Here is a 25,032-nt window from a genome sequence, read left to right as displayed (position 1 = left end):
CATGCACTGCCAGCTCTGGGTACGCTGTATGCAGCTCCCCTGCCCTTTCAAGCAGGGCTGGCAACGAGCTGGCTCCTCAGGGATCCTTCTGGGAGGCTGAATTATTAATTGTTTTATTATTAATATTATTAATATTATTATTATTAATTGAACCACTGCCCTAATAGACCCGCAGGCCCAGCTCGGAACAAAGTGAGGCCGGAACCTCCCACCGGGGGCGCTGTTTCCCGACCGGACCCAACCCACGGCCGGACCCACGAAGGGCAACGCCGCGGGCCGGCTCCCAGGCCTTCCGGCAGAAGCGGCCTGCTATTGGGCGCGCCGCCGGAAGCCCCGCCTCCCCCCGCCGCACTTCCGGCGGTGGCCATGGTGACGGCGGCGGGCAGGTAGGGCCCGGCCGGGGGGGCCCTGAGGGGACGGGGGCGGCAAAGGGCGGCTGGGGGGGGGCCGTGAGGGGCTGGGCTGGTAATCTTGGGGGTTACATTGATAATCCTGAGGGGTTGGATTGGTAATCCAGGGAGGTGTATTGATAATCCTGAGGGGGTGTATTGACAATCCCGGGGGTTATTTTGGTAATCCCAAGGGTTGTATTGATAATCCCAAGGGGGTGTATTGACAATCCCAGGGGTTGTATTGGTAATCCCGGGGGTTGTATTGATAATCCCGAGGGGTTACGTTGATAATCCCAGGGGCTATACTGAGATCTTTTTGGGGTAAAAGCATAAATAAATGGCATTAAGCGACTCCCAAAACACAGCGGATCGTCTCCTCAGGCACTGCTCCAAGTGATAGCGGGGAGATAGCAGGGTTTTCGAATTGCACCTTAAGAAGTTAATTCAGACTGTTATAACTGAGCCTTCCCACCTCAGCAGCCCCCAGACGACCGATCTTTGTTGCCATCCACTTACAGACCTGGTGTCCGCCTGCTCCTGTTGCCTGGGGCAGTCCTCACCGTCACACTTCCCATCATTTCTGTTCAGAAATCCAGCTGGGGTCTTGGATTCCTTCTCCCAAACCCCTCCTCCCTTTCTTCTCTGAACAATTACCTTTTACTGAGGAGTTCTGTCCAGGCACTGAGTTCCTTCTTAGGCCTTTTGCTGATTTCTAATGCCCTCAGGGTATCTCGCACATCATTTTCTGCTCATGAAGTCTGGAGTGAAAGCAGATAATGTAAGTGCACACAAGCATTTTGTTAATTCAGCTGTTTCAATGAGCGTAGTCACTTTATTTTTCTCATTAGGTCTTCAGTGAGCTTTTTGAACCTTCACTTACCATTGTTTGGGGACCTGGTGAGTCAGAGAAATTGTCAAATTTCCTGTTTGCTTCTATTAAATCACTGATTGAATAGACAATGCTGCCTTCCTTTGTCCCCTGACCTCAAAGTCTACACATTTCACGTCAATTTCTTTCTGAAGCAGTTGGATCACCAAGAACATTTAGCTGGTGTTAAACGCAAGCAATGCTCACTCTTCTTCCCTGTCAAACACGGCTTGAAAAGGATTTAGCGAATGTGGTCTGCTTGAAGGAATGCCCATTTCCCTGGCAGATACCACGTGCTGCTGCCGAGTGTGATGAGCAGCTCATCTCTCAGTCCAGTTCTGCTCAAAGTTCTCAAGAATCCTAAGGAAAGAAATGAAAATTAATTTTTTTCCCTTTTAATTAATGAGATAGACACTTCAGTGTGCGCTATAAAACCAGAGTACATCCCAAAACCAATTAAAATAACAGAGTTGCAACCAATTCACAAACTTTGCCTTTTTTTTTTCCTTTTACCAAGAGAGCATAAAAAACACCGTTGGACTTGGGGATGCTCTGCATGAAGTACAGGAAATTATTTTTCAGCCCTAGATCTAAGCAGACTCTCACCAAAACCTCTACCATTTTGCATTTGCCTCCATCTTTTCAATCCGGGGGTTAAACCACCCCACATCTCGGAGGCCGCACGCCGCCGTCTTCCCAAGCTTTGCTTTCAGAGGCTGTGCGAGCATTGGACGGAGCCCAGCGCGCTGCCTGGCCCGCTGCCAGCGGGTAATTTAAGTCAGCTGGGTCCCCCTGAGAGCCCAGAGGGAGACAGAACCTCGCAGTCCCAGGCAAGCGAGCCCCTTTCCCAGGTAGGATTTGTGCTTTCTTCGGACTAAAGGTGGGAGCTGACAAAGCCCGGAGCCACTTGCTGCTCCTTAGGGAAAAAAAACGAGTTTTTCCTTGGTGCCCCCTGCCCCCCCTTTAAATGCCACCTTTTCATTTCTGAAAATAGCCGCCCAGTTGCTGCCATTTGTCATTTAAGGGACAATGTGATTCTAGGTGGCCGAAGCTAAAGGAGAATAGGGCTTGTTTCGAGAAACTTAGCGCGGTTTTGGTTGCTTTTAGGACTCGATCTCATCTTTGCTGCCCTCAGTGCACTCTTGACCTTATTAACTGAGCTCCGTGTTCCTTCTGAAATCATTATCCTGGCTGTCATGGGGTAGCATCCAGTTTTTGTTACAGGGGGAAAGCTCTTCTTAATGGATGTGTGTGATTTATTTTATGCTAAGCCTTTCAGAAAGTTTGCAGTTGCTTGTACTTGCTTTCATTATCAGTGCTCTTATTTCTGCTCTCGATAACCTCCTGGTTCCAATCCTGCATTTTGGAGGGAGAACTGAGAATTTCAGGTTTTTATTTCGACCTGTAAAGAGCAGTGGCTTCTCTCCTGCAGGTAATTTGATGTCATAAATGTTAAATGCCAAGAAAAATTAAGAAGTCCCTGCTTTTTCCAATGTGAGCCCCCACATTTTTGAACACAGGTGAGAGGGGGATCTCACACCTTGGAGCAAGAGCTCTGAGCTGATCCTGTTCACCTCAAATAAGGCAGTGAAACCGATGCCCTCCCTGCCAAACCTCTTGTTTTTACTGCCACTCAGCCTTACCTGCCCTGAGGTGCTTTGAGCTACTTCAGAGTTTTATCTGCTTAATTTGGGTTTTATGCTTCTCCTCTTCTCCCAGCGTTTGTTTTGCAAATTAGCATTTCTGTTGATGGGAACCAAGTCTTATTTTTTTTTAATTTGTGATCTCATTCACCTTCAGATCACATTTGTGATCACATTCACCTTTGCAGCAGTTTTTTCACGTCAAATAATCCCAATACTGAACAGAAAATAATTACTCCTTCAGCTTGCAGCATTTTGTTTTTCCTTTGTCCTTTTCCCCCAAATATTCCTGAAAATGTCAGAGCTGCCCTGTTACGTCAGCAGCCTAGCAGTGGGTTCAATCCCATGGATGCTGTTGAACACACTGCAGCATGCCTTGAGCTGATTTCTACGGCTTTTTGTTCCGCTGATTCTCATTTTATGATTCCTTTATGTTCGATATTACAAACTCCAGTAAGGGCTTGTGGTTTCGTGAAGTAAGCTGGGACAGGAAAATAAAGAAAAAAATATTGCCTTAGGGCTGAAGAGCTGCAAGAATTCTTTCATCTTTCCAAAACAGCTCAGCTCAGCCAGGCATTTGTCTTTCTGAAACCTGGCTGAGCTGGGATTTTCTTTGTTCTGGGGCTCTTTTTAAGGCACCATTTGAGTCCCTTCCATGGAAAATACCTGCAACTGGACGACCTAATTAAAAAAGATCTACACCTTTGCTTGGCTATTCCTTCTCACCCTTGCTCCCCTCTTCTGTGCAGTCTTTCTCATTGCCATCCCCTATTTCCCTTCCCCTATATCAGGAGTTAATTACCTGTTGATTCAGACTCCAGCCTGGAAGCTGCAGAAGCGGGTTGCAGCTGCTGAGTGGGTTCAGGGCTTGCTGCAGCCTTCAGGCAGGCAGAGATCAGCCAGTTTGCCATGTTCCTGGACCTAACACGGAGAGAAAGAAGAGAAAGAAAACCAATAAAAGGGCTTGGAAAGCTTTTCAAACAGAAAGGATTAAAGGCAGACCTTTGTTTATAAGGTAGATGAATAACAAACGACGCGATTAAGGAGTAAGTTGAGCAGGTGTAACTGGTTCACGCTGGTGAGCAACGGGTGCTGCAGGACCAGAACACAGCTGGCTGTGTTGGTGGGCTTGGGGGCTCTTCTCCACCAGCCCCTGGGGCAGGATTCAGTCCTTGCAAACTCAACCTTCATTTTGCTAAAGAACACGAAAAACCCATGCCCTAAACAAACGTGGGAATGCCTCCCATCACCTGGTGTGGTTTAATTAGGAAAAGGGGTCAGAAGAGCTCCCTCTTACCAGCTCTGTGCCTCTGCATTTTACCAAAACCAGAAGCAAAACCAGATTTCTGAAACGTGTCAGCTTCAACGCAGGCTTGTGAGAGAAGTGCCACTCCACCTGTCTGATCCCGCTTTGGAAATAATCAAAGGCCCTAAATGGGAGCTGGGTATTTTTGATTCCAAACTGCCCTGAAAGCCACGCTGGTCGATGTCAGCACCTGTCGTCCCTGCCCACCTCTTGTCTTCTGAATCTCATGAGAGCCTTAGGAGCAAAGAAGGACAACAAAGAGGCAGCTGCTTTAAATGAGACAGCAGAAGCACCTCCTGCTTCCAAAAGGGAGCCAGCAGCCCCGTATCTAAACAGCTCTTTCCCGGGATTTATTTTTTGAGGAGGGGTGTTCTGCACTCTCCTCACTTTAAAAAACTTCACCAGGCTGCTTTGTAAATCAGCACAACCCACACCGTTTCTGCACACTCAGCACTGAGAGGTGGAGGAATAAGACACTGAACAGCTGGGCGCTGTGCTTGTGCGCTGCTTCGCGACGGAATGAGTTCAATCCTCCTCCTGGCTCTCTGATTTCTCACTGCAGGCACACTCCCCGTGCCCCAGGGGAGCCTGTGCCCTGGCTGCCTCTCTGCAGCGCGTTACACAACGAGGCACTCTGTAAAGATCCACGAGTTAGCTCAGGAAGCTCCACAGTAGCTGGAGAAGAGCTGTGTGCCAGCTCGACAGCTTCGCTTTTAGATCTTGTCACACTTATTTAGCGCTAGATGAGCTCTCTGTGTGTGATTTTGTCCTAGCTGTACCTCCACAACTACTTTATACAGCTCGTTACAGGTTGAGCAAGCTGGCCTGCTCGCTGACCAGCTACCTGAGGAATCCTGTTCAAACCCCTGATGGAAATCCAGGCGAGCACGGCCTTTTCCACATCAGCTGTGTCCCACGACTAGTACAGCCTCTGCCATCCCTACAGCCCCATCCAAGCTCAGTACTACTTAACGACCCCGATTATGGCTTATTATTATTACACACCTGTCATTTTCTACTTCTCATGCTCTTGTGTTTGAAGTACTGCATAAGTTGTCTGCCCAATCCCTGCCAGTATCTTCCTGGTGGAGAACTGTCCTGCAGCGCTCAAACTATCTGCAAAACAGGGAAAATATGCTAATACTTGGCTTAGGCTGTACATGCAACCCGAAAGATGTGCAAACTCGAAGAAGGGGTTGTAACTGGCTTGCATTTCCTCTGAAAAAAAAGCCTCAAAGCTTGGGGGTACACACAGTGGGAAACTTAGTGACCTTTTTCCCAGCAAAGATATCACTTACCCTTTGGCCACCTAGGAAGCTGTAACATAAACTCCTCGCCTAAAGGCGATGGCTTAGCAAGGAGATTGGGGCTAGGCATTGACCTCAGAACCCAATTCCAGGCTGAGCTTGGTCCTGAGGATACCTTCAGCTTGGGTTTCATTCACACAGGTTTAGTTTCAGGGCATCGGAACATGGGCTCATGCTGCTAACAAACTGCACGATTAATGTTGGCATTAAAGAGCACGAATGTAGGCTTCAGCTGCTAGATTGGACATGGGGCTCATTTCACTCAGGTGACTGCTCTGTCCCAGCAGGTTCTGAAAGACACGGGAGATGGAGCCACAGATTTCAGGGCATTGAGCAAATAATGTGCTCGGAGGGAAAGCTTTATTCTGCGTCTCCTGAATGTAGAGGGGGTTATATCCATCTGGGATAACGCACAGTAACGGGTCTCTGGCATGTAGACACCGTAGCACGGGCTGTTCTAGAGAAATCCAAGAGGTTTTGTTACAATTAGAAGCATGCAGAGACATATCCCAGCCCTGCAGAGCTTTCATTCTAAACAGTTTGTACAAGGGACAGAATTTAGAGCAAAATGGAAAAGCACACGGGAACAGCATCCCGCAGCCCACATTTGTTATGTGGTGCTTATAAGATCCAAGCGTCCTGCTGGGATGGTCAGGTTAGCATTTACATGCTTAAAATTGGGTACAGATGTCAACTTTTGGAAGCCCAGATGAAGGATTCAGGAAAATTTATTGAAGATACTTCTGTATGGTGTTTGGTTTACTGGTGGTCTAAGGCAGGGGTAGGAAAAAGCATTTCCCAAGTTTTCAAGCCTCTGCTAATTTTCTTATCAGTAAAGCGGTCTGTTTCCTTTCATCTTGTGGCTCTAGGAAGACTGCTGAGAAAGGAAGACTCATGGATCTCACATCCACCGTCATCATCCCACTGCTCTTTGGCAGCTTGGGGCTCTTCGCCCTTTTTCGGCTGCTGCAGTGGATGCGGATGCGAACTTACCTGCAGGGAGCGGTGGTGGTGGTCACCGGGGCCACCTCTGGCCTGGGAAAAGGTAGGTACTGACAGAAGGGTGCCAAAGGCAGGATAAGGAGTTCAAATTTTGGTGCGAAAAGTCTCAACATTTGTAGAGGGAAATTTTATCCGCCCTCCAGTCGGTATAATCTGGAGCTCATCAAGGCAAGGAACACGCTGGGCCTTCCTGTGCTCTGAGGGCTCTTCTCTCTAAATCTTTAGAAAGCCAGGAAGTCAAATTGTTTCTGTAAAACTTCCCACGTCAATTGTTCTGCATTTACTTTGGTTGGTGTATTTCTGGTGCTCTGCCATCCTTTCCCCTCCTTCTCCCTGCCCCTCCAACCCCAAGTACCTTTTCTCTTGTGCTACAAGTCCATCTATTGACATTAAAACTCTCGGCAGTATTAATATAACTTTTCTTCCTAATATAAGCCATTTTTTCTCCAAATATATATTTTTGAGTGGTATGTTTTCTAATTCTGCTTTAATTTAAAGCAGCCTTGTATTTCTCCTCAAGAAGAGATGATAGGAGTGTTTCAGGAGAGACCTTCCAGCTGAGATACTCTGGGCAGATGGAGCGCTGTATATTCCTGGCTGTTCCTTCCCACAGTTTTCCTGCTCAGGAATACCAAAGCCACCCCAGACCCTTGCTAGCTAAAAGTTCTAGCCTGCCATCAAACATCACGTGCTGTTTGTCTCTGGCATTCAGATCTTTTCTTTTCCTTCTTTCCTCCAAAGAATGCGCAAAAGCCTTCCACGCAGCTGGCTCTAGGCTGGTGCTGTGCGGCAGAGACAGCAAGAAACTCAAAGACCTGGCTCAGGAGCTTACTACCATGACCAATCACCGAAAGAACGTAAGTGTGGGAGAAGGAAAGGCTGCTCGTCCCATGCGGCTGGGATTTCTGTTCAGGCTGCTACAAAAGTTAGAGCTGCTTGTGGGTTGTTGTGTTGAGCAATAGGAAAAATGCAACTCTGTGGTTAGGGATAGATATTGCTAGAGGAGTGCACGGAGCTGACATGTCATATCTTGTAAAAACCTGACAAAAATAAGCCAGCTGAAAGACTTCTGTTCCCTTGTAGTGGGGGTGAACACGTAACCGAGTGCAGAGTCCCCAGGCCCCCCTGCACCCTTATACCATGGACTGAATGTGGAGAAGAGACTTTCTTTGTCTGGGCTTTTAGTTTCGACGTCTAGTTCTGCTGGAAATGGATAGCAAAGGTATTTCTGGCTTCTGAGGAAAGATATGAGTTTGCTTTTGACTACATCAGATGCATTTTCTTTAGTAACACGATAGCAAACTTTAGCACTCAAGGAAGATCTCACTTGGTTTGAGGAACAGGCTACAGGAACAGAAAAACACCCGAGTACAAGCTGCTTCTGTCACGTATTCCTATCAAGTACCTGCTGCACTCTGACTGCAGAAGGTTTGGCTGGCTCCTCCTCTCCTCAAAGTCAGGAGCATGAACCTAAGCACGTTCAGCACCCCCTGAACATCTTTTTGCTAACTTTTGTTTACTCAGCTACACGAACCCCACACCGTGGTATTTGATCTTTCGGACACTAAAAGCATCCTAAACGCTGCAGAATTGATCCTGAAGCACTCGGGCCACGTGGACATCCTGATCAACAACGCAGGCATCAGTTACCGGGGCACAATCATAGACACGGGGCTGGATGTGGACAAGAAAGTGATGGAAACAAATTACTTCGGTCCTATAGCCCTCACCAAAGGTACTTGGGATTCACGGTACAGGGGGACAGTGGCTGGTACCTTCTGCAGGCCACCACAGCTAAGCACAGCTCACATCCTGTTTGTAACTGTATTTGGCACAGAACAATACGAGGGAAGGAGAGTTTTGTTTTATGGGCAGGCCTAAAGTTGGTTATTGGGCATGAGTGCACGGGAGGTACCCGATGAGAGATGATGCCTCGTTTAAAACACCTCCTGACTCTAGTCTGCCACGAACTTCTGAAGAGAGATGTGGCTAGCCTGTCTGCTCTGATAAAACCTGGGGGAACTAAGTCTGGGCTCTAGGCAAGGCTGTGAGCTTCCTGAGGCAGGCTCTCTGCTTATACATAAAGTTCATCCTGGAGGGTGTGAGCTGCAGGAACTGGAAAGATGCACTGGTGGCAGAAAAGAGTAAGTCCTGCTGACTATGCCTGTGGGAGACAACAGCGACTGCAAGGGCTTCGTGCAGCCTCATAGCTTGCACAAATGCACTGATTCTCAACAGCAGCAATGGTAGAACTGTTATTGTTATTCTTTTCTCTCTTGCTAGCACTTCTCCCCTCCATGATCAAGAGGAGACAAGGCCACATTGTGGCCATCAGCAGTGTTCAAGGCAAAATAAGCATTCCCTTCCGATCAGCATGTAAGTACCTCCACACAAGGTGGGGAAGATATTTGGGGGACCTGACTGAAGGAATAACTCCACATTTAGCTCTCCAAAGAGCTGGCTGCATGCAGGAAAGGCAGGGCTGTAAATTATCCTTAGTGTGGTTATCACACTAAGAAACCTCTGACAGCTGTTGAGGAAGACATGCTCAAATACAAAATCTTAGCCCTGTCCTGAAGTTGTTTCAGGACGGAGAAGGAGAATAAGGAATGTGATCCTTGCTTAGAATTTTGGTCTTCTGTGTGACATTCCTATCTTAATACTTGAGAGTCCCAGTAAACTTCCTAGCCCTTAGGACTGATTTGCTCCCTAATTTTATTTCTTTTTATGCTTGCTGTTTGTCTGATTAATATTCTGTAAGTAGGAACTTTTTGGTTTAATAAGTAGCAAAGTGCCATGGTACAACCAATACCAAAATAAAAGCTCGAATCAGATGTATCCAGAAATAATACTGGTGAGATTACTGGAAGAAGCCTTACAAAAGATAGAAGTATATTTGGCATAAAAGCATCTGTAATCATTAAAAATAAACAGGAAAATGGAATGGCCGTCAGGGCTTGCTGATGGTGTGGGTATGATTGCACCAAGAAGCGTGTTCTGAAGAGCTGCCGGAGTGCTTACACCATGACCAGAGCCCCGTGGATCGGACAGCAGGGCCTCAGCTCGTGCCAGTAGGTCCTCAGACAGGGCATGCAGCCTGTGCTGAGTTCTGCTGGTGTCAACCCTGCAGCTGTGGTGAGCAGTCACAGCAGTAGCCAACAAGCACACAGGGAAAGTGAGCGAGCAAAAGGAGTTGCCCAGCCACTGAACAAGGGGAACTCCTGCCCTAGGCCATGCTACTTCCCGTGTGCTTGCGTGATCAGGGTTTGACTTTCGTGCAGCCAGGCCATGAACCTGCTCAATCCATAGTGCTTAGTGCAGGCAGGCCAGCAGGGTGCTCAGCAGCAAATGTCAGCCCTGCCTGCCTTTCCTGGGCATCTCGTTCCCCCAGCCCCAGTCAGTCTTATCAAACGCTTGCCAAGACAGTCTTCACATCTCCTTTATCACGAGTGGGAGGCAGCTTGGGTTCACTCCATAATGCTTTGGCATGGCTGAGATATTAAGCTCAGGATCCCAGCCAGTTTCCAACTTGAGTATTTACATTTTGCCTTCCTAAATTGCCTCTCACTCCCACTACCTGTTGCTGCCATTCACTAAAAACAACTAGAAGCTGGTGAACAGCTACTGGGTTCTTGCTGAGAAGCGGCTGCGCTTCAGTGAAAGACCCATTCAGGGGAAGGAACCACTCCTCAGCTCTGCTCCTTCCCCTTAGGGCTTAGCCCTTTTCCTGTTTTCCAGATGCTGCTTCTAAACATGCTACCCAGGCCTTCTTTGATTGTCTGCGAGCAGAGGTTGAGCAGTATGAGATCGATGTGACGGTTATAAGCCCTGGATACATTCAGACCAACCTTTCTCTCAATGCTGTAACAGCAGATGGATCTCGCTATGGAGGTGAGATGTGATTTTGTGTCCTGTATCTAAAGCATCTCCAGCTCCCTGAGTTACTCCCAAGTATGCTTGCAATGTACAACCTCTGATGGGGACAAGTTAGTCCTGAAGTATCAAAAGACAACTTTGAGGAGAGGTGTATCTGCTTCTCTCTAACATCAATTGACACTCAAAATGAGAAAAATATACTGAAGCATTGAACTGTGAGCCTTATCTTCAGAAATAGACCACGAGGCTCGTGTAGGTGCAGCCTGGATGTCAGGAGGAGCACGTGCTGACTTCTAGCCCAGCCATGAACTCCACCTGCCTGTGGTCCCATACACAGCTAGTGCAAAACCAAGAACTAGACCAGGAACCACGTGCAGTTAGTGCATTCCTAGGAAAGGTGCTGAAGTGTGGGCTTACCTGCTGATGTTGGTGTTTCCTCGGCTTTGTTTTGGCAGTCATGGACAAGAACACCGCTGAAGGCCAGACAGCCGCAGAGGTCGCTCAGGTGGTTCTCAGTGCAGTGGGGCAGAAGAAGAAGGAAGTTCTCGTAGCCGGCCTGATGCCCTCGCTGGCTGTCTACCTACGAAATCTCTTTCCCAAGCTCTTCTTCGACTTAATGGCAGCTAGAGCTAAAAAGGAGAGAAAAGCAAAGGACTCCTAGAGCTCAGCTCGCTCTCGAGCAGTAACTGTAGGGAGAGGCTAACCCCCTGCAGTTGGCAGGGACATCAGCAGAAGTGCTCCTGCAGGAAAACCCTTTCTGAAGATGCTGCAACTTACCATTGCATGGAGAGTGGGAAGCAGTTTCCCCCACAACAGGGCAGGCCCACGTGTCAGAAGACAGCACCTAAGCCTCACCCGAAGAAGGGTGCTTGGAACAAAGTAGGAGAGCTGAGGCTGCAGGGGAGGGTAACTCAAGGCACACACCTCACAGCAGGAGAGGCCAGCACTTCACCTTACCTCACCCCAGGCACACTCAGCTTTACTGGCCTGCTACAAATAAAACCCACCTGGTTTGCCTTCATACAGGCAGATTTTAGCTTTCCCCACCCCATGGCCCCTGTAAAATACGGTCCCCAGCTGGGAGCTCTCATGATCAATGTCTCCTTCCCACTCCTTCCAATCTTATCCAAAACATGTTGCTTGAAGTGGAAAGCTTCAGAGCCTCTGCTTGCTAATGTGCCAAATCATCTGATATGTTAAGCTAAAACTAATTCCAGTGCCACTTTTTAAAAAGTAACTGATGTAGAATGCGAGTTTTATTTGGGAACGATGTTATCTGCCTGAATCATGCCTTACTGAGGTGCAGCCATCCCACTCCGCACTACCTGACAGTGCAGTATTAACCCCGGCACAAGTTCGTGCAGAGGAAGCATCAAAACAGATTAAAACATTAAAACAGATTAAAAAAGAGCACGGCAAGGTATGTTGTTGAGTGTAAATACCCTGCACCTGATAGCACACCTGGCTCACCCACAGGCCTAGAGCACAGAGGTGTGATTCTTTAGATGCCTGGCAAGCAAAGAAGAATCTGTGTGTGTAGGGTGGACAACACAGGAGACAAGCCCGTAGTTCTCACCTGTTTTAAGGCAATCACAGCTGCCAGTTTGGGTCACATCCAGCGAGGGCAGGAGATCTGCCTGACCAGGTACCACGGGCTCGAGGGCATCGAGCAGCCCGAGGGAGCGCCATACCCCGTTCTCCATCCCTTCCCTTGTTCCCATGCAGCATAAAGCTTCTTCCTCCTCCTAGAGGGACATGGCCTGTCCTGCCTGATCCCAGCAACACTGGGAAAAAAGAGAGTCTGGGCCAAGATAGTTCAGAAAGGTTAGAAATACATAAATGTATTAACTGAAATGCAGCCTAAGTGTAGGGGCCTGGGCCTAGACCCCTGCTGCCACCTCCATGCACCTCGCAGCATTCTCCCTGCATACTGTTGCGTATGTCCTGCCTGGGAGCACCCATCTGATGACAAATAAATTACGTTGCCATGAACTGCATCCTTTGTTCTACTTCACTCCTCGCAGCCTGTAACTTTGCAGGAAGAGAGATCATTTTTTCCTGTACAAAACCAAGGCATTACCTCCTCTCCCTCCCTACAAGGAGAGCTTCTCTAATTGTTAGGTGTGCTTTTCCTTTCATGTGCTGCACGTTCAGGCCTTTCATTTCTTGGTGAAATGCAGTATTCCTGCCAGGCTTGTCCAACTGCTCTGTCATCCGATGGTTCAAACCGTGGCAACCCAGAAAGGATGAAGGGGCCACTTGGCGTTTCTGCCTTATCTTCCAGGGTGCTGAGGGGTACACAAAGCAGCAGACCTGAGGAAAAAAAAAATTAGGGAATTACTGCAGCTACTGTGCACAGAACTACAGCTCCGAGTCAGATTTCCAAGGGTGCACATGCTCCCCTTTGAAAGGAAATTCCCCCTTTTTTACAAGGAGCCCTTTCCACATTTATTTCTTCTCTACCTGAGAAGAGTGAAAGGTTTTTAAAGCAGACCCACCTGTTGTGATAGCTGACTTCTTTGCTTTTCCTCCTGCAATAAGAGACCGCAGGAAACTTGCTCATCTCTAACCCTGAAGCCTTTGATGCAAGCCATGCTCTCAAGGAGGCTACTGGGAGTTAGGACTTCTGGCAGAGGGATCAGTCCAGGCAAGGGAAAGCTTAACACAAAAAAAAAATATCCAGGACCACAGAGGTTTAGTGGGGAAAAAAGAAATAGCCCTGACAGTTCTTCTGCAATGGTCAAAAAAAAAAAAAAAAAAAAAAAGAGCAGGAATGCCTTATGTGGCTAGACGAGGATATTTTGGGGCCTCCTGCTGTAGCTAATAGATTCATTATTGCTGCAGATCTGCCACTAGTTTAAAATTCATCCAGCAGACAGACAGGACTGAAGGAACAAGCAACGTCAGGGCTCGAAAAGTAGCTGCCCAGCAGTCTGAGGCTCGCCACAGAAAGATGAAGCAGTTGCATTTCTTCCCCTCCGCCTTGCCAAGGCAACTGTATATTGTTGCTATAAATAGAGATGCTCTGGATCCCGACTTCTTTTAACCTTGGAGCGAGGCAACTCACCCACTGTACCAGCAAGAGGCCAAGGCTTTAAACAGGGCCGTTGCCACCTAGAAAAGCCTTGATGCCACAGAAATTCCTCTAACCTGGCTGCCTGCATGGGCGGTGAAAGGATTGTTCAGGACTCCTCGCAAACGCCACTTGCCCAGCACGTGCCCAGCCGGGACGCACGCCCTGCTGACAGAAAACCCACATCAGCAGAAAAACGCACGTCGGAGCCTTTGCCAGAAAAGCCTGCTGCAGCCTGGAGGCGGGGGGAGCTCGCGCTGCCTGCCTGCTGTTGCAATTTGAAGAGATAAAGATAGAACTGAAGTTGGTTTCTGACCTCATGAGGCTGCCTCCCAAGGTCAGCGCCTCGGCTGTGGAGGTCGGGCTGCAGCTGGCATTTACAGGCGAGCAGTGCACCTGAAAGCAGGCAGGTTTTATTGCAGGGCCTCGCTGCTGTATCCAGCTCATAACCCTTGAAGCTGTGCCAAGCTGGCCTTCTTAACGCAAGCCACACCTATTTTCCATCTGCTAGGAAGAGATTAGAGAAAGCAAGCCCCGTCTTTAACAATTAACTGGCAGATCTTGCAAACCAGTAAACACTTTCCATTCAAAGAGCAAGATTTGGACAGCTTTGAGCTAGAAGTTGAATGCACGCAGAAGGCTGAATTATTGTATTTCAGGTAACACAGCTAAAAAACACAACCACCTGGCTGCCTTGCAGCAGCAGGCAGCTCCAGAAGTCTGTGTTCCAAGCCAGACCAGTGGAATCGCACAGTAGGAGGGCAGCTGTCCAAGTGCCAGTGGAAGTAAAGGAGGCAAAAGGTAAGAGACTCGACTCCCACCCTGGCAGTCCTCAGCTGTACGTGCTCCAGCACATTTCAATGGGGATGTATCCATATTGTGAGGAACTGTGAAGTAACTGAGCAGTGTTTTGAGCTGGAAACAGCATTATTTCCCTTGTGCAAAGTAATAGTTGGAAGATGGCATGGCAGCAGAGGATTTGGGCCCTGCTAGCCCCCAGCATCAGTATTTGTGCAATTACCAAAACTCATAGAAATACTGGGGTAACTGGTACGCCCTCTTCCAAGAAACACAACTAGTCAAGCAAGAGGAAAAGCAGTACTACAGCCCTTCCTCCAGCAGGCAGCTGTGAGGTGATGTGGATGCTGCTGCCACATGCAACAGACAAGAGGAGTACCAGGTCTGTATGTCAGCACACACACATCGTTAGCAGCACTGGAGTTCTCCCAGCAAAGCTTCCAGCCCCTGGAAGCACACTGTAAAAGGGAGCTACGTTAACAGTAACGAGAGAGCAAAATCATTTGAAATTCTCATCCTTTAATGGTCAATGATAACTTCCGGCTGGTTCTGTGTAATACAATTAAACAATATACTTAAATGTTTCCAAAAAAAAAAAAAAAAAAAAAAAGCTCTCACACCCCCCTCTTTCCATAGCTTTCTTTCATCAGCACTCCACTGCTGCATTGGACTCCCATGGCCTAACATACTTCTCTCCTTTCACCACACATCCAAATTCTTAAGTGTAACGAAGAACTGAAAAACCTTGGTGCACCAGTGATGTGTTATTTTAAAAATAACAGCTCTATTAAACCACCTCCTTCCCAGTCTCCACCGCTTCTCAAAGAGGAAAAACAAAATGTTACTGTGGGAGTCTTAATACGCTTGTCTTTGTAGGTTTCTCTCTTCCCTGCTGAAGTCATACAGCATAGAGTTCATAGATCTTCTTTACACAGTACACCAGGGCAGCGAGTGCTATCGTGTTATGCAGTCTCTTTCTGTGCAGGTCGTCCTTCCTCACCAGCACCACCGGAGTGGAGGAGGTGAGCGTATGCAGGGGCAGGCGGGAAAGTTTATAGGCGTCGTACTCTACTTGGTACTTGCAACAGGGATCAAACTGCCAGGAGATACCATAAAGGGTGCAGCAGGCCATGCTCAGCACACCAGCAGGCAAGGAGATGTAGTGAGAATAATCTACTGGAAGTGCCAGCGGGGTGAAGAGGCAGGTAGTGCCCGCTAACACGGCCGTCTTGTGCAGGCAGTTCCCCACAGTGATCCAGCGGGCCGTCTCGTCCCCAATGCGAGTGGGCTCTATCACTATGTATTTGTACTGCGCTTCCAGGGCCTGCTCCAGCTCATACTCAAACTGGTCCTGAGCGTTCTCTCCGTTGTAGATCTCATGCACGATGTAGCAGTCCGTGGAGGACAAGGTGACCCTGGTAACGGGAAACACAGGATTAAAACTACAGAGCTAAAAGACGGATTTCTCACCCACCCGGCTGCAAGAGCTGGAGGAAAAAATGCCTGAAATCAGGGCAGCCCCTCAAGGTCACCCAGTCACTGCCCCTGCTCCACAACAAGCAGCTCGTTCGAATCAAGATCAATTTCACTCAGCTAATTATGCTTTTTATACATGAAGTCATCCCAAACCGAGGCAATTTACTTTTCCTTACATCTTCCTAACTCAGAGGAACTAAGAACAGTTAGAGAACACGGCGTCTTGACAGCAGTCCTGAAATGGTTCCTTGCCCTGATACCTCAGGGGTTTTCCTAGAGATGCTGGAAATACCACACCTTCGTGCCCCCGCTGCATCAATGACCAAACCGCACAGACTCACGGAGCTTTTCCAAGAAATTAAGACCAGCAACTCATTTATCAGTAGGGTGAGTTGCACTGGAAGATTTTGAGAGGCAGCATCTTCATCTGAAGACGATGCCTTTCTCCCCACAACCACCACCTCCTTGCCACCAACGCAGCTTGTTCAGTCCTTCACAGCAAGCCCAGTCTGCAGACATGAGAAGGGCTGAGAAACGTGGCTGGAAGCGAAGGTGAAAAGGGCAGCAGCGCAGTCACTCTGTCACTGAATGATTCATTCCCTCTGATGAAACAGGAAGCAGCAAGCAAGCAAAGATTTGTCTTTCTTTAAACCTAAGTAAGTTTTAACACAGAAGAAAGATGCTTGCTTTACCCCGGAACAGGCTCCCTGCTGACAGCAGACTCACAAGGCTCATACATCCCCCCTCCATGTGAGTACCAGCTCCTAGCTACCTAAAGAATCACATCAATTTCTTTCTTCCACCTTCTTCATGCACATCACCTTAGCGGCAGCTAGGTTAATGTAACAGACAGCTAAGAAGTAAGATTACGCCAGTTTACCTGCACTGAGAAAGGGTAAAAACCGATCCACTGGAACAAAGCAAAATCCTCCCTTCTACAGGGAAGAAATAACTATTTGACATACTTGTGCTTAACCAGAACAAAACGGAGCACGTGGCCTCAAGGATAAAAATATCTAGCAGATTCCTTCAGCAGCAGCAGAATGAACTGCGCACATATTTGACCTGATCACGGAAGACAAAACAACTTCATCCCAACAGTGTTTAGACCGTCCTGATGTTGGGAGGCAAGAGGCTGCTGAAAGGGAGAATGCATCTAGCACTTTCTGCTCCATTAGTACAACGGCACTCGTGTGCATGCACTGGAAAATAAGGGAGAGAAAGCACCCATCTGCAGGCTGCCGCGTTACCAGCCGTTACCCTGGACGTGCAGCTCTGCTCGTGCTGCAGAGGGGATCGCGCAGTGACCATCTGTAATCAAGGAGATTGTTAAATTACAAGCTGTTGCCAGAAGTAGCTGCTGTTGCGAACAGTGGCAAACACGTCAAGCAGCAGGAAATGGGACGCACCAGCTTCTCTTCTCCCAAAGCAGAATAAGAAGTGATTTCCATAAGGCTCTGGCTGGTACTTAGAAAAACTACAAGGAGAACTCCTCTTACAAGCTCGTTACTGGTTCTACCTTGGCCTGTTCACAGGTAGAAGGGGAAATAAAAATCCACCTGAATGCTGCGTATGCCAGGGGCTACTTTAAGCCATCATCTTGTCCAACACCATTTGGGAAGTTACCTACAAGTCTTCACCTGATTTTTAAGGCAACCCTTTCAAGAGAAGGCTGGATTCTGTAGACGATTAACTCTTCCAGCACAGGATGTGGTAAGCTCTGCTGTTCTGCAGTGAATTGGCAAGTATTTAAAGATTAAAGGACAGCACCTATAGGAAGGTTAATGGCACACAACATCTCGAAGTATCAGCTAGCATTAAGAGTTTCTGCACAGCAGGATTAGTTAACCAGGATTGCACCAGTACGTTAAGGACACAGCTGGCAATGGCTTCTGCCAAGGATTTTTTCCTGACCAGAACGCAGCTTCAGCCCAATGAAAAATCCCAGTTTCATTTCAGAAGATACCCTGAGACTCCTGTAAAATAACACCAGTGACTACGTGAGACCACTTGGAGAGGTGTAAGGACTTCAGGGAAAAGCTGTGGCCAAGGGGCATTGTGAAGCTGGAGGCCGATCCAGCGCTAACACAACCCTCCAGACAAAACAAGTATTTCCTGCGACACAGCACCTCCAGCTCTCTGTAACACCCAGGAACATGCAGCAAGTCTCTGCAAAACAGGAGCAGTTTCCAAGTTTTAGCAGTCCGCCCTCCTAAACACGCTGTTTTTCCAAATTAGGCCCTTAATATGGGGCTAAATCTGTCACAGAGCTGCAGTGGCAGCAGGCTGATTGGACAATCCCAGTAACAAAGGACAAAGAATGAAAGAGTAGCTGCTCAAACAATGGGACACACAAAGAGTCAGCAGTGCAAGCAGAGAGCCTCCACTGCTTGAACAGAAGTAGCACAATTTAATTGCATATTTTTGTCCACGCAAGAACTGGCTAGCTCTGGAGAAAGCTGAGAACCCGCTGCAGCTGAGATGCAGGGGCTGAGCAGGGCCCAAGCAGCTTTGAGACCCTGCTGGCATGCAGAGCAGGAGCAGGGACCTCAAAGCCCAGCAGCAGCCTCTCCTGACACAGCCTTTCCATTGAGCACAGCAGCTGCCCATGAACAAATCCAACCAAAGCTGTTGGATTTGCTCAGACACCGGAGGCTACAGAATTTGCCTTGTGGTGCTTGTCATGCCACCCTCCAAAGCACTGACAAAAATGCAGAACTACGCCATCGATTACGAGCTGGCACCTACCAGTTGTGAAATGTAACTTCTATGGACCTCCAATTTCCTTAAAACATTGGTAAATAACTGGTGTGAGAGAGGATCTAGTTCCAGAACTCATAAAATGGTGCCGCACGTTCCGGGGCCCAACGTGCTGTTTACCAGACAGACCAGAAAAGCAGTCAATGATTTGATTCAATCAAATGCTTTTCCAGGACCTGCCTCCCCATCTCAAAAAATTAAAAAAAAGTCAAGAGTTGTACAACAGTTCTGGATCCTATATCCAAATAGTTTACTGCAGCTTTATATATTCTATTCTTGAGAAATTTTAAGTGCCTTACTCCTGGTGCCAACCGCACGCATACACGGGGAAGGTGACAGTACCCCGAACGATTCAGCACAGCAAGATGAAATTTATTTAAAATCACTGATAAAATGTTGGCATTGCCCAAGTCAGCCGTAAGGAATCGGTTGCTAACAGAGCTGCCACCAGCAGGAGGGACCCAAGTGTCTCAGCTATAGGGCAAGCTTCAGATTCCACTGCATTATCTTCCTAACATGGGAAGATCAGAGAGCGCCCGCAGAGGGGGACTGCAGCTGGCTGAGCAGCAGCAGCTCCAGCAGCACCTCCCCTCAGGGCAGCTCCGTTTGGCTGCCTCCTGAGAAGAGCCCGTCTGCTACATGCAACTTTCAGCTGGAGAGTCTTTAAGGATGGAGCCATAAATACCCGGCTAAGGAGGAGGCACTCCTGCCACTCGCTGCGCAAAGAGCTGAAGTTTTGCCAGGTGCCAACTGGCACGGAGAGGACCAAGTGAACAGTGCTAAAAACAGGGCATACGGCGGCGGCCTGGCAGAAATCCCAGCATCTTCCTACCCCTGTGTGTTTGGAGGGCAGAACGATGGAGCCTCGGGAGCGTGCTGATCCTAATGGTGCTCCTCAATCCATCCCAAATACTTTTGGCCAGGGTTTCGAGGCCATTTTGGTTCTGCAGAGCATCCGGGGTCAGGACCAGAAACCATCTCAGTCTCCACGCAAAGTATTTTTTGTTTTTTTTTTAAAGGATGTTCCTGACAACAGCGCTGCTCGCTGCACCAAACGTGCACTCAGAGGAGCTCTAAATGAAGATAAACCAGTCTGATTAGTACTTAAAAAAATAAGCGGGGAGAGGCCTGCAGTTGTGTGATAACACCCGTCACAAGCAGTGCACAGAAAACCCAGCGCAGCAATGCCTCAGAGGGCCTTAACAGTGGCTGTGAGGGTTAACTGCAGAAAAAGCACCAATGGATGGCCAAAGCACGGCCTCTGGGGTCATTATTAGCACCCCAACCAAGCCTGGGTGAGTCGAAACAGTTGAGGAAGTCAAATCCAAACGCTAACACACTCAACTTCCCTCCTCCCACCTAAATCCTTCCGAGAAGGTCAGGATTAAAAATGAGACGTGGGCTACCTGTGAGGCAGGGTATTTCCTCTGGGAATTCAAACCATGTTTGATCAGTGCCTTTGTCTACTCAGGACAGCTCTGGAATATGGCATACAGGAAGAACCAACAAATTCAAGCTCAGTCACCCAAAAAACTGCCTCTGTACCACACCTCTGCAGGACCTACTGCTGCCAGGCCCACAGCTTCAGGAAGGCTGTTTTACCAGGCTGTCCGTGACTGCACTGAAGCTGAGGAAGAATAGGAAAAACACAGCAGAAAAGCAAGATTTCCACTCAAAAGACATGCCTTAAATGCAAACAGGAAAGAAAACAGGGGAAGACAGGTGAGATCTTCAAGCAGCCTTGGTGAGGGAAGGCAATCAGAAGGAAAACCTCACCAAGCCACACTGAAAAACCCTCCAGCCACCAGAGCAAAAAAAGAAACACCAATTTTAGGTCAACTAATGATTAGCTAGGCTAATGGAAACGGGTCAATCATTGCTGGAAGCAAACAGAGTACCAGAAATCCGAGCAGTGCAGGTAGCGAGAGGAGAGATCTCTTCAGGGGTGCGGAGAAGCCAACGCAAGGAGCAGCGATGGCACGAGAGCTCTTCTTTCTGCAGCTTGTTAGAACATCTCCCCGGGGAACAAACAGCATTCTGTCCTGTGTTCTGGCGGTCACCGTGCTCAATTCCATACAGAAACCCCAAGCACAATTCAGTGTCTGTTCTGTATTAGAAGCTGTTTTGCTCTACAGATTAACAATTCCCTTCAGACAGTCTCCATTAATGAGTCTATCCAGAATGCAGAAACACAAATATTTAGTTGCTTCTCTTTTTTTTTTTTTAAACTTCATTTTTTTTTCCACCAGCAGAGAGCCAGCTGGAGTTCACAGCCAGTATCCTTTGAAATTCACATCCCTACATTTCAGTCCTGTAGAGGAAAGCAGGTTTTGACCAGCTACAGACTCCCCTGCATCAATGAAGTCATTTATGAAGGGAGAGAGTCTCCACAGACAGTGGCTGAGCTTTTTTATTTTATTATTAAAGAGAAAGCTGGTCGAGTCTAACACCAGACAGTATTTTATTCACTACCAAACCTCAACACCACCTCCCAACACACTGATGTCTTTCTGGACAAGCTGGCTGACGACTCTAAAAATACCTTGAAGCCGCCCGTTTCCGAGGAGAGCTGGCTGAGCGCACTCAGTTCAAAGGAATGCGTCTTGGGGCAGGAATCCCGCCTGATGTAGGAAAATTGTGCTCATTTTATGAAAAGCCTACGTCACCAGCTGATGACATCAGGCCCGCCAGCCCCACCGTTCCCACACCTCGCACTGCCAGCAGCCAAACGAGCCTGGTAGGTGTGATTTAGAGTTAACCACCGATCAAGAGGCCCAGTCACGCGCATCTCCGGGTCTGCAGCTGCGAAGAAGGCAGGATTGCTGCCTTGCTGACACCACCCGGCACCAGGTAACAGCAGGAGCCACGCGGGAGGCCACCTAACAGAGCCGCCGTCCCCTGATAAGGGTTGTGAAAGAGTGGTGTAACAGTCACGCAGATCACCTGCTGCCCTGCTGTGTCACTTTGGTGCTTTCTTATGCCTAGCGACGTGCTTCTCGTTATAGAAGGAGAATAATGCATGCTGAATGCTCCCAAAGCAGCTCATGTTTATGAACAAGTGGTTTGGATCATAAGATCAAGAGTAATCAGAGCCTAAAAATCCCCACAAACTGCAATTACGTTCTACAATTAGCTTACTGCATAGCTCGCAGACTAACTTAACAGGTAACAACTCACTTTTAAGTCTGCATCAATTTTCATCCAGGCAGATTAATTTTCACTGAAGGCGAGTGCTCTTTTCCATATTTTTTCTCCACTTCTCCTGAGAGCGCAGCACCACAGCGTGAGAACTCCTCGCCTCGTGCCTTTAGCACCGGGGCAGGCGCCAGCAGTGGGTGCCGTTTTCCCACCGTGCCACTGAGCTCTGTGGCTTTCTGAGCTGTTTATACAACCTAGGCTAATGTAGTGATTCCATCAGCTCTTCCGATTCAATTGCTTTCAGATCCCCTTGGCACGGGCAGAATTTCTGCTCTTCACAGAACATTAAGGGTTACCTGCGACTCCCCACGGCTATGTAGATTCAGCACCACCAAATACAGTCCCCTTGAACTACAGCAAGGGAGCAAAACGAGACAAAAACAACAACAAAAAAAAATCAAAGGGATATCACGGTCACTAAGTAAGGCGGGAAAACAAAAGAAAACATCTCCTCACAATGAAAACGCAGCTGCTGCGAGTTACATCAGTCAGCCCTAGGGCGAAATGGGGAAAAATGCCAACGTAAGGAGCCACGGGATTTAGGCAGACGCTTTAAGCAGGTAAAGAACCACGCGCACAGCCCTCAGAACAGCTCAGCACGGTTTCCTCCCGTCCCTTTTTTCCCCCAGTCCTTAAAGCTAGGGTCTCAGCTCCCCCACAGATATCCCCTGGGTATTCCCAGCCTGTCCTGGCACCCCCTGGGTGCTGCAGGAGCCACAAAAAACGGAGCCACCGACCCCGCGAGCTGGCAAGCGGCGAACACCGCACCTCGGGCGGCCACCCCCGGCAGGAGGTCACCCTGGAGGAGCCGCCGGTGCCCTCCCCGCCTTTATATTTAAAAATAGCCTCGCCAGGAGCCTCCCGGGGGCCGGCCGGCCCTGCCCGGCCCTGCCTCCTCCGCCCCGGCCCCCGGTCCCGCTCTACCCACGCGGGAACAGCCGCGGCCGCCGCCGTCCCTTACCGAGCCCGCTCCTTAGGGCTCCCCTTACCCCTCCCCAAGCCTCGGAGCCTCCTCTTGAAAACCCGGGGCCGGTCCCGGGGGCACCAAACCGCCCCCCTCCCTCCCCCCCCATCTCCGGGCTCCCCTCAGCGAGGCCGCGGCCTCCCCTCAGCGCGGCCCCGCTCCCCTCAGCGCGGCCCCGCTCCCCTCAGCGCGGCCCCCGCCCTTGCCGCGGGGTCGCGGGGAGCCCCGAGGGCCGCAGCTCGCTCCCCACCGCCTCCGAGCATCCCCTAAAAACCCCGGCTGCCCCTAAAGCCCCTGCCCGGCCCCGGCCTCACCTCTCCCGGCCGCCGCCACCGCTGTTGGTGCTGCCGGGGCCGCCGCGCCTCCTTCCCCACGCCGCCATCTTGGAGACACTCGGCTGGCAAATGTCTCCGCCAAAGGGCCGCGGGCCCGCCGCGCTGCCCGACGGGAAATGTAGTCCGCGGGGTGGGGGCCGGAACCACTCAGTGAGCGCGGGGGTCAATGGGTGAGGACTACGAGTCCCACAGTGCCTCGCGGCACGGAGAGGCGGGCTGCGCGGGGGATTCTGGGAGTTGTAGTCCTCTCCTCAGGTGGAGGGGCCCGCCGCCCCGCCATGAGGGTGGCGGGGTGGGAAGGGGGCAGGGGGCGTCGTGTGCCCCGTGCTGAAATTGGGGGGAGAGAGAAGGGCCAGGGGAGCCGTGCTAGCCCTCAGCGGAACCCCCTAGGGAATGGATTGGGTTTTGGGGCTAAATGGAGCCAGTTTGTGCCATGCCGAGCACCCCCAATGTGTTCCCTGTGAGGCGGGGCGGCAGTTCCTAAATAAACACCTCAGTGGAAAACAGAACACGAGTTTGGGCACACACGGGCGTTTGGGCACACACATTTGTTGTTCACACACATTTGTTGGGCACACACGTGTGTGGGGCACCCCACACGCCTCCCCTCAGCCTGCGGGCTGCCCGAGCAGAGCTGGGACCTGGCACACAGCACGGCCACGACGTGATCCCAAAACCTCCCACAGGACCCCCCAGAGCCTCCCGGGGTTCTCCCAGCCCTTCAACTCCTGCCAGGAGCCTTTTCCTAGGAAGCCTGTCCTCTGTCAGTCCTCCCCCAGTCCTCCCTCAGCAACCTGCAGCTCCCCAGCCCACAGGGGTGCCCTCCTCCAGCCCAGCAGCTGAGCCCTGTGGGGTTCCCCTCCTGTCCCCCTCCATTCCCCACTCATTTCCATCGCCCTCCTCTTGCTGCTTCTTCCCCTGGAGCTCCCAAGCCCCCGAGGAGAAGGGGAAAAGGAGCACGTCCACAGGGATGTACATCTGAAATGACTGACGAGGCATTTCAGAGGAACGGCGCTGTCTCTGCCAACTCCCCTTCCTTAAAAATTCCTCTTTTTGACAGCATTATTTCCGAGTGAGGTAATGTGACTGAAGAGAACAGCCCCGAAGCTGCCTGCATCTCCCCGGGCACGGCGAGGCTGTGCTTGCAGACTGCGGGGCTGCCCTGCACCTCGGCTTTCTCGGCCATAATTTGGGGTTCTGCTCTGTCGGCGGAGGTAAATAACACATTTACGTGAGTGAGAGGTGCTTGGGAAAGGCTCCCAGCCCTGCAGAGCGTGCAGCCGAGTGGCAGCATTGCTGGGGCAGGCCGGAGCGTTGGACTTTGTGGAATGTGGAATGTAAACACAGCGTGTTACTAGCAACAGCCTGGCTCCGCGCTATAACCCAAATCCACCGCGCTGTCTCTGGGGAGGAGCAGGGCAGAACCCCAAACTCCTTGCCTGCTCAAATTGCAGCCTGGTGTCGCTTGTCACACTGGGGCAAATCAGAACCGGAGCTAAGTGGTGCCCCTTCTGCCCACCGCTACCCCTTAGGATTTTCAGCTACTGCTGGTCCAGCCTTGGCCTCCGAGGCTTGAACCCATCTTCAGGAGGTAAACACGCTGGCTGGGAGCCCCAGGGTGATAGCTCTGGGTGCTGGGCCCCGCAGGGAAGCGCCTGGTGTTCCTCTGAGTCACCTGCCCGCCCGCCCTGCTCCCCTACGAGGGAAGGGCTCCACTAACCGGCTATTTAAATGGTTCGTGCCTTCATGTTTTCAAACACCTTCAGCAGACGAACACAAGCGTTTAGCGCCGGACTGGGAGAGGCTGCGTTTGCAGGATTGTTCCTGAGGACTGTTTGGAGGCAGGACTGCTTTGTGGGAGCAGGGGAGGATCGGTTGTGATCCCCCTCACCCCAAACTCTTTGCAGTTATCGCCGTCAGGCAGCCTTAAGACCCAAAATAAAAGCCAGCAGCCTCAGCTCCTGCCTCCCCGCTCATTTGTGGTGGGAGCAGGCAGTAGGAGGGTGGCTGCTGAGTACATCTGCCACCTTCTGC

At 50.0% G+C, this 25,032-nt stretch overlaps 2 protein-coding genes across 5 annotated transcripts; one reads left to right on the top strand and one right to left on the bottom strand.

Moving 5' to 3' along the window:
* Positions 1-237: 237 nt before the first annotated feature.
* On the top strand, positions 238-12,391 carry DHRS7B (dehydrogenase/reductase 7B). 4 transcript variants are annotated; one of them, XM_027469151.3, is made up of 7 exons: positions 238-386; positions 6,386-6,561; positions 7,260-7,375; positions 8,043-8,253; positions 8,802-8,894; positions 10,257-10,409; positions 10,850-12,391. In XM_027469151.3, the coding sequence occupies exons 1-7, from the start codon at positions 367-369 to the stop codon at positions 11,053-11,055; spliced, it is 975 nt and encodes a 324-aa protein (XP_027324952.3). In that variant the 5' UTR covers positions 238-366; the 3' UTR covers positions 11,056-12,391. The 4 variants fall into 4 exon arrangements, with proteins under 4 accessions (XP_027324952.3, XP_038042760.2, XP_071879951.1 ...); XM_038186832.2 differs by lacking the exon at positions 238-386 and adding an exon at positions 1,239-1,289; XM_072023850.1 differs by lacking the exon at positions 238-386 and adding an exon at positions 1,780-2,090.
* Positions 12,392-14,764: 2,373 nt separating this feature from the next.
* Positions 14,765-23,136, bottom strand: TMEM11 (transmembrane protein 11). The gene is made up of 2 exons (XM_027469154.3): positions 22,978-23,136; positions 14,765-15,680 (listed from the first exon to the last, which is right to left on the bottom strand). The coding sequence occupies exons 1-2, from the start codon at positions 23,043-23,045 to the stop codon at positions 15,164-15,166; spliced, it is 585 nt and encodes a 194-aa protein (XP_027324955.1). The 5' UTR covers positions 23,046-23,136; the 3' UTR covers positions 14,765-15,163.
* Between the last annotated feature and the right edge of the window lie 1,896 nt (positions 23,137-25,032).

Source organism: Anas platyrhynchos, chromosome 15 (genome assembly GCF_047663525.1).
Source record: "Anas platyrhynchos isolate ZD024472 breed Pekin duck chromosome 15, IASCAAS_PekinDuck_T2T, whole genome shotgun sequence".
Lineage (NCBI taxonomy): Eukaryota > Metazoa > Chordata > Aves > Anseriformes > Anatidae > Anas > Anas platyrhynchos.
The sequence above is the reverse complement of the archived record's forward strand: the minus strand, read 5'-3'. Positions and strand labels throughout refer to the sequence as shown.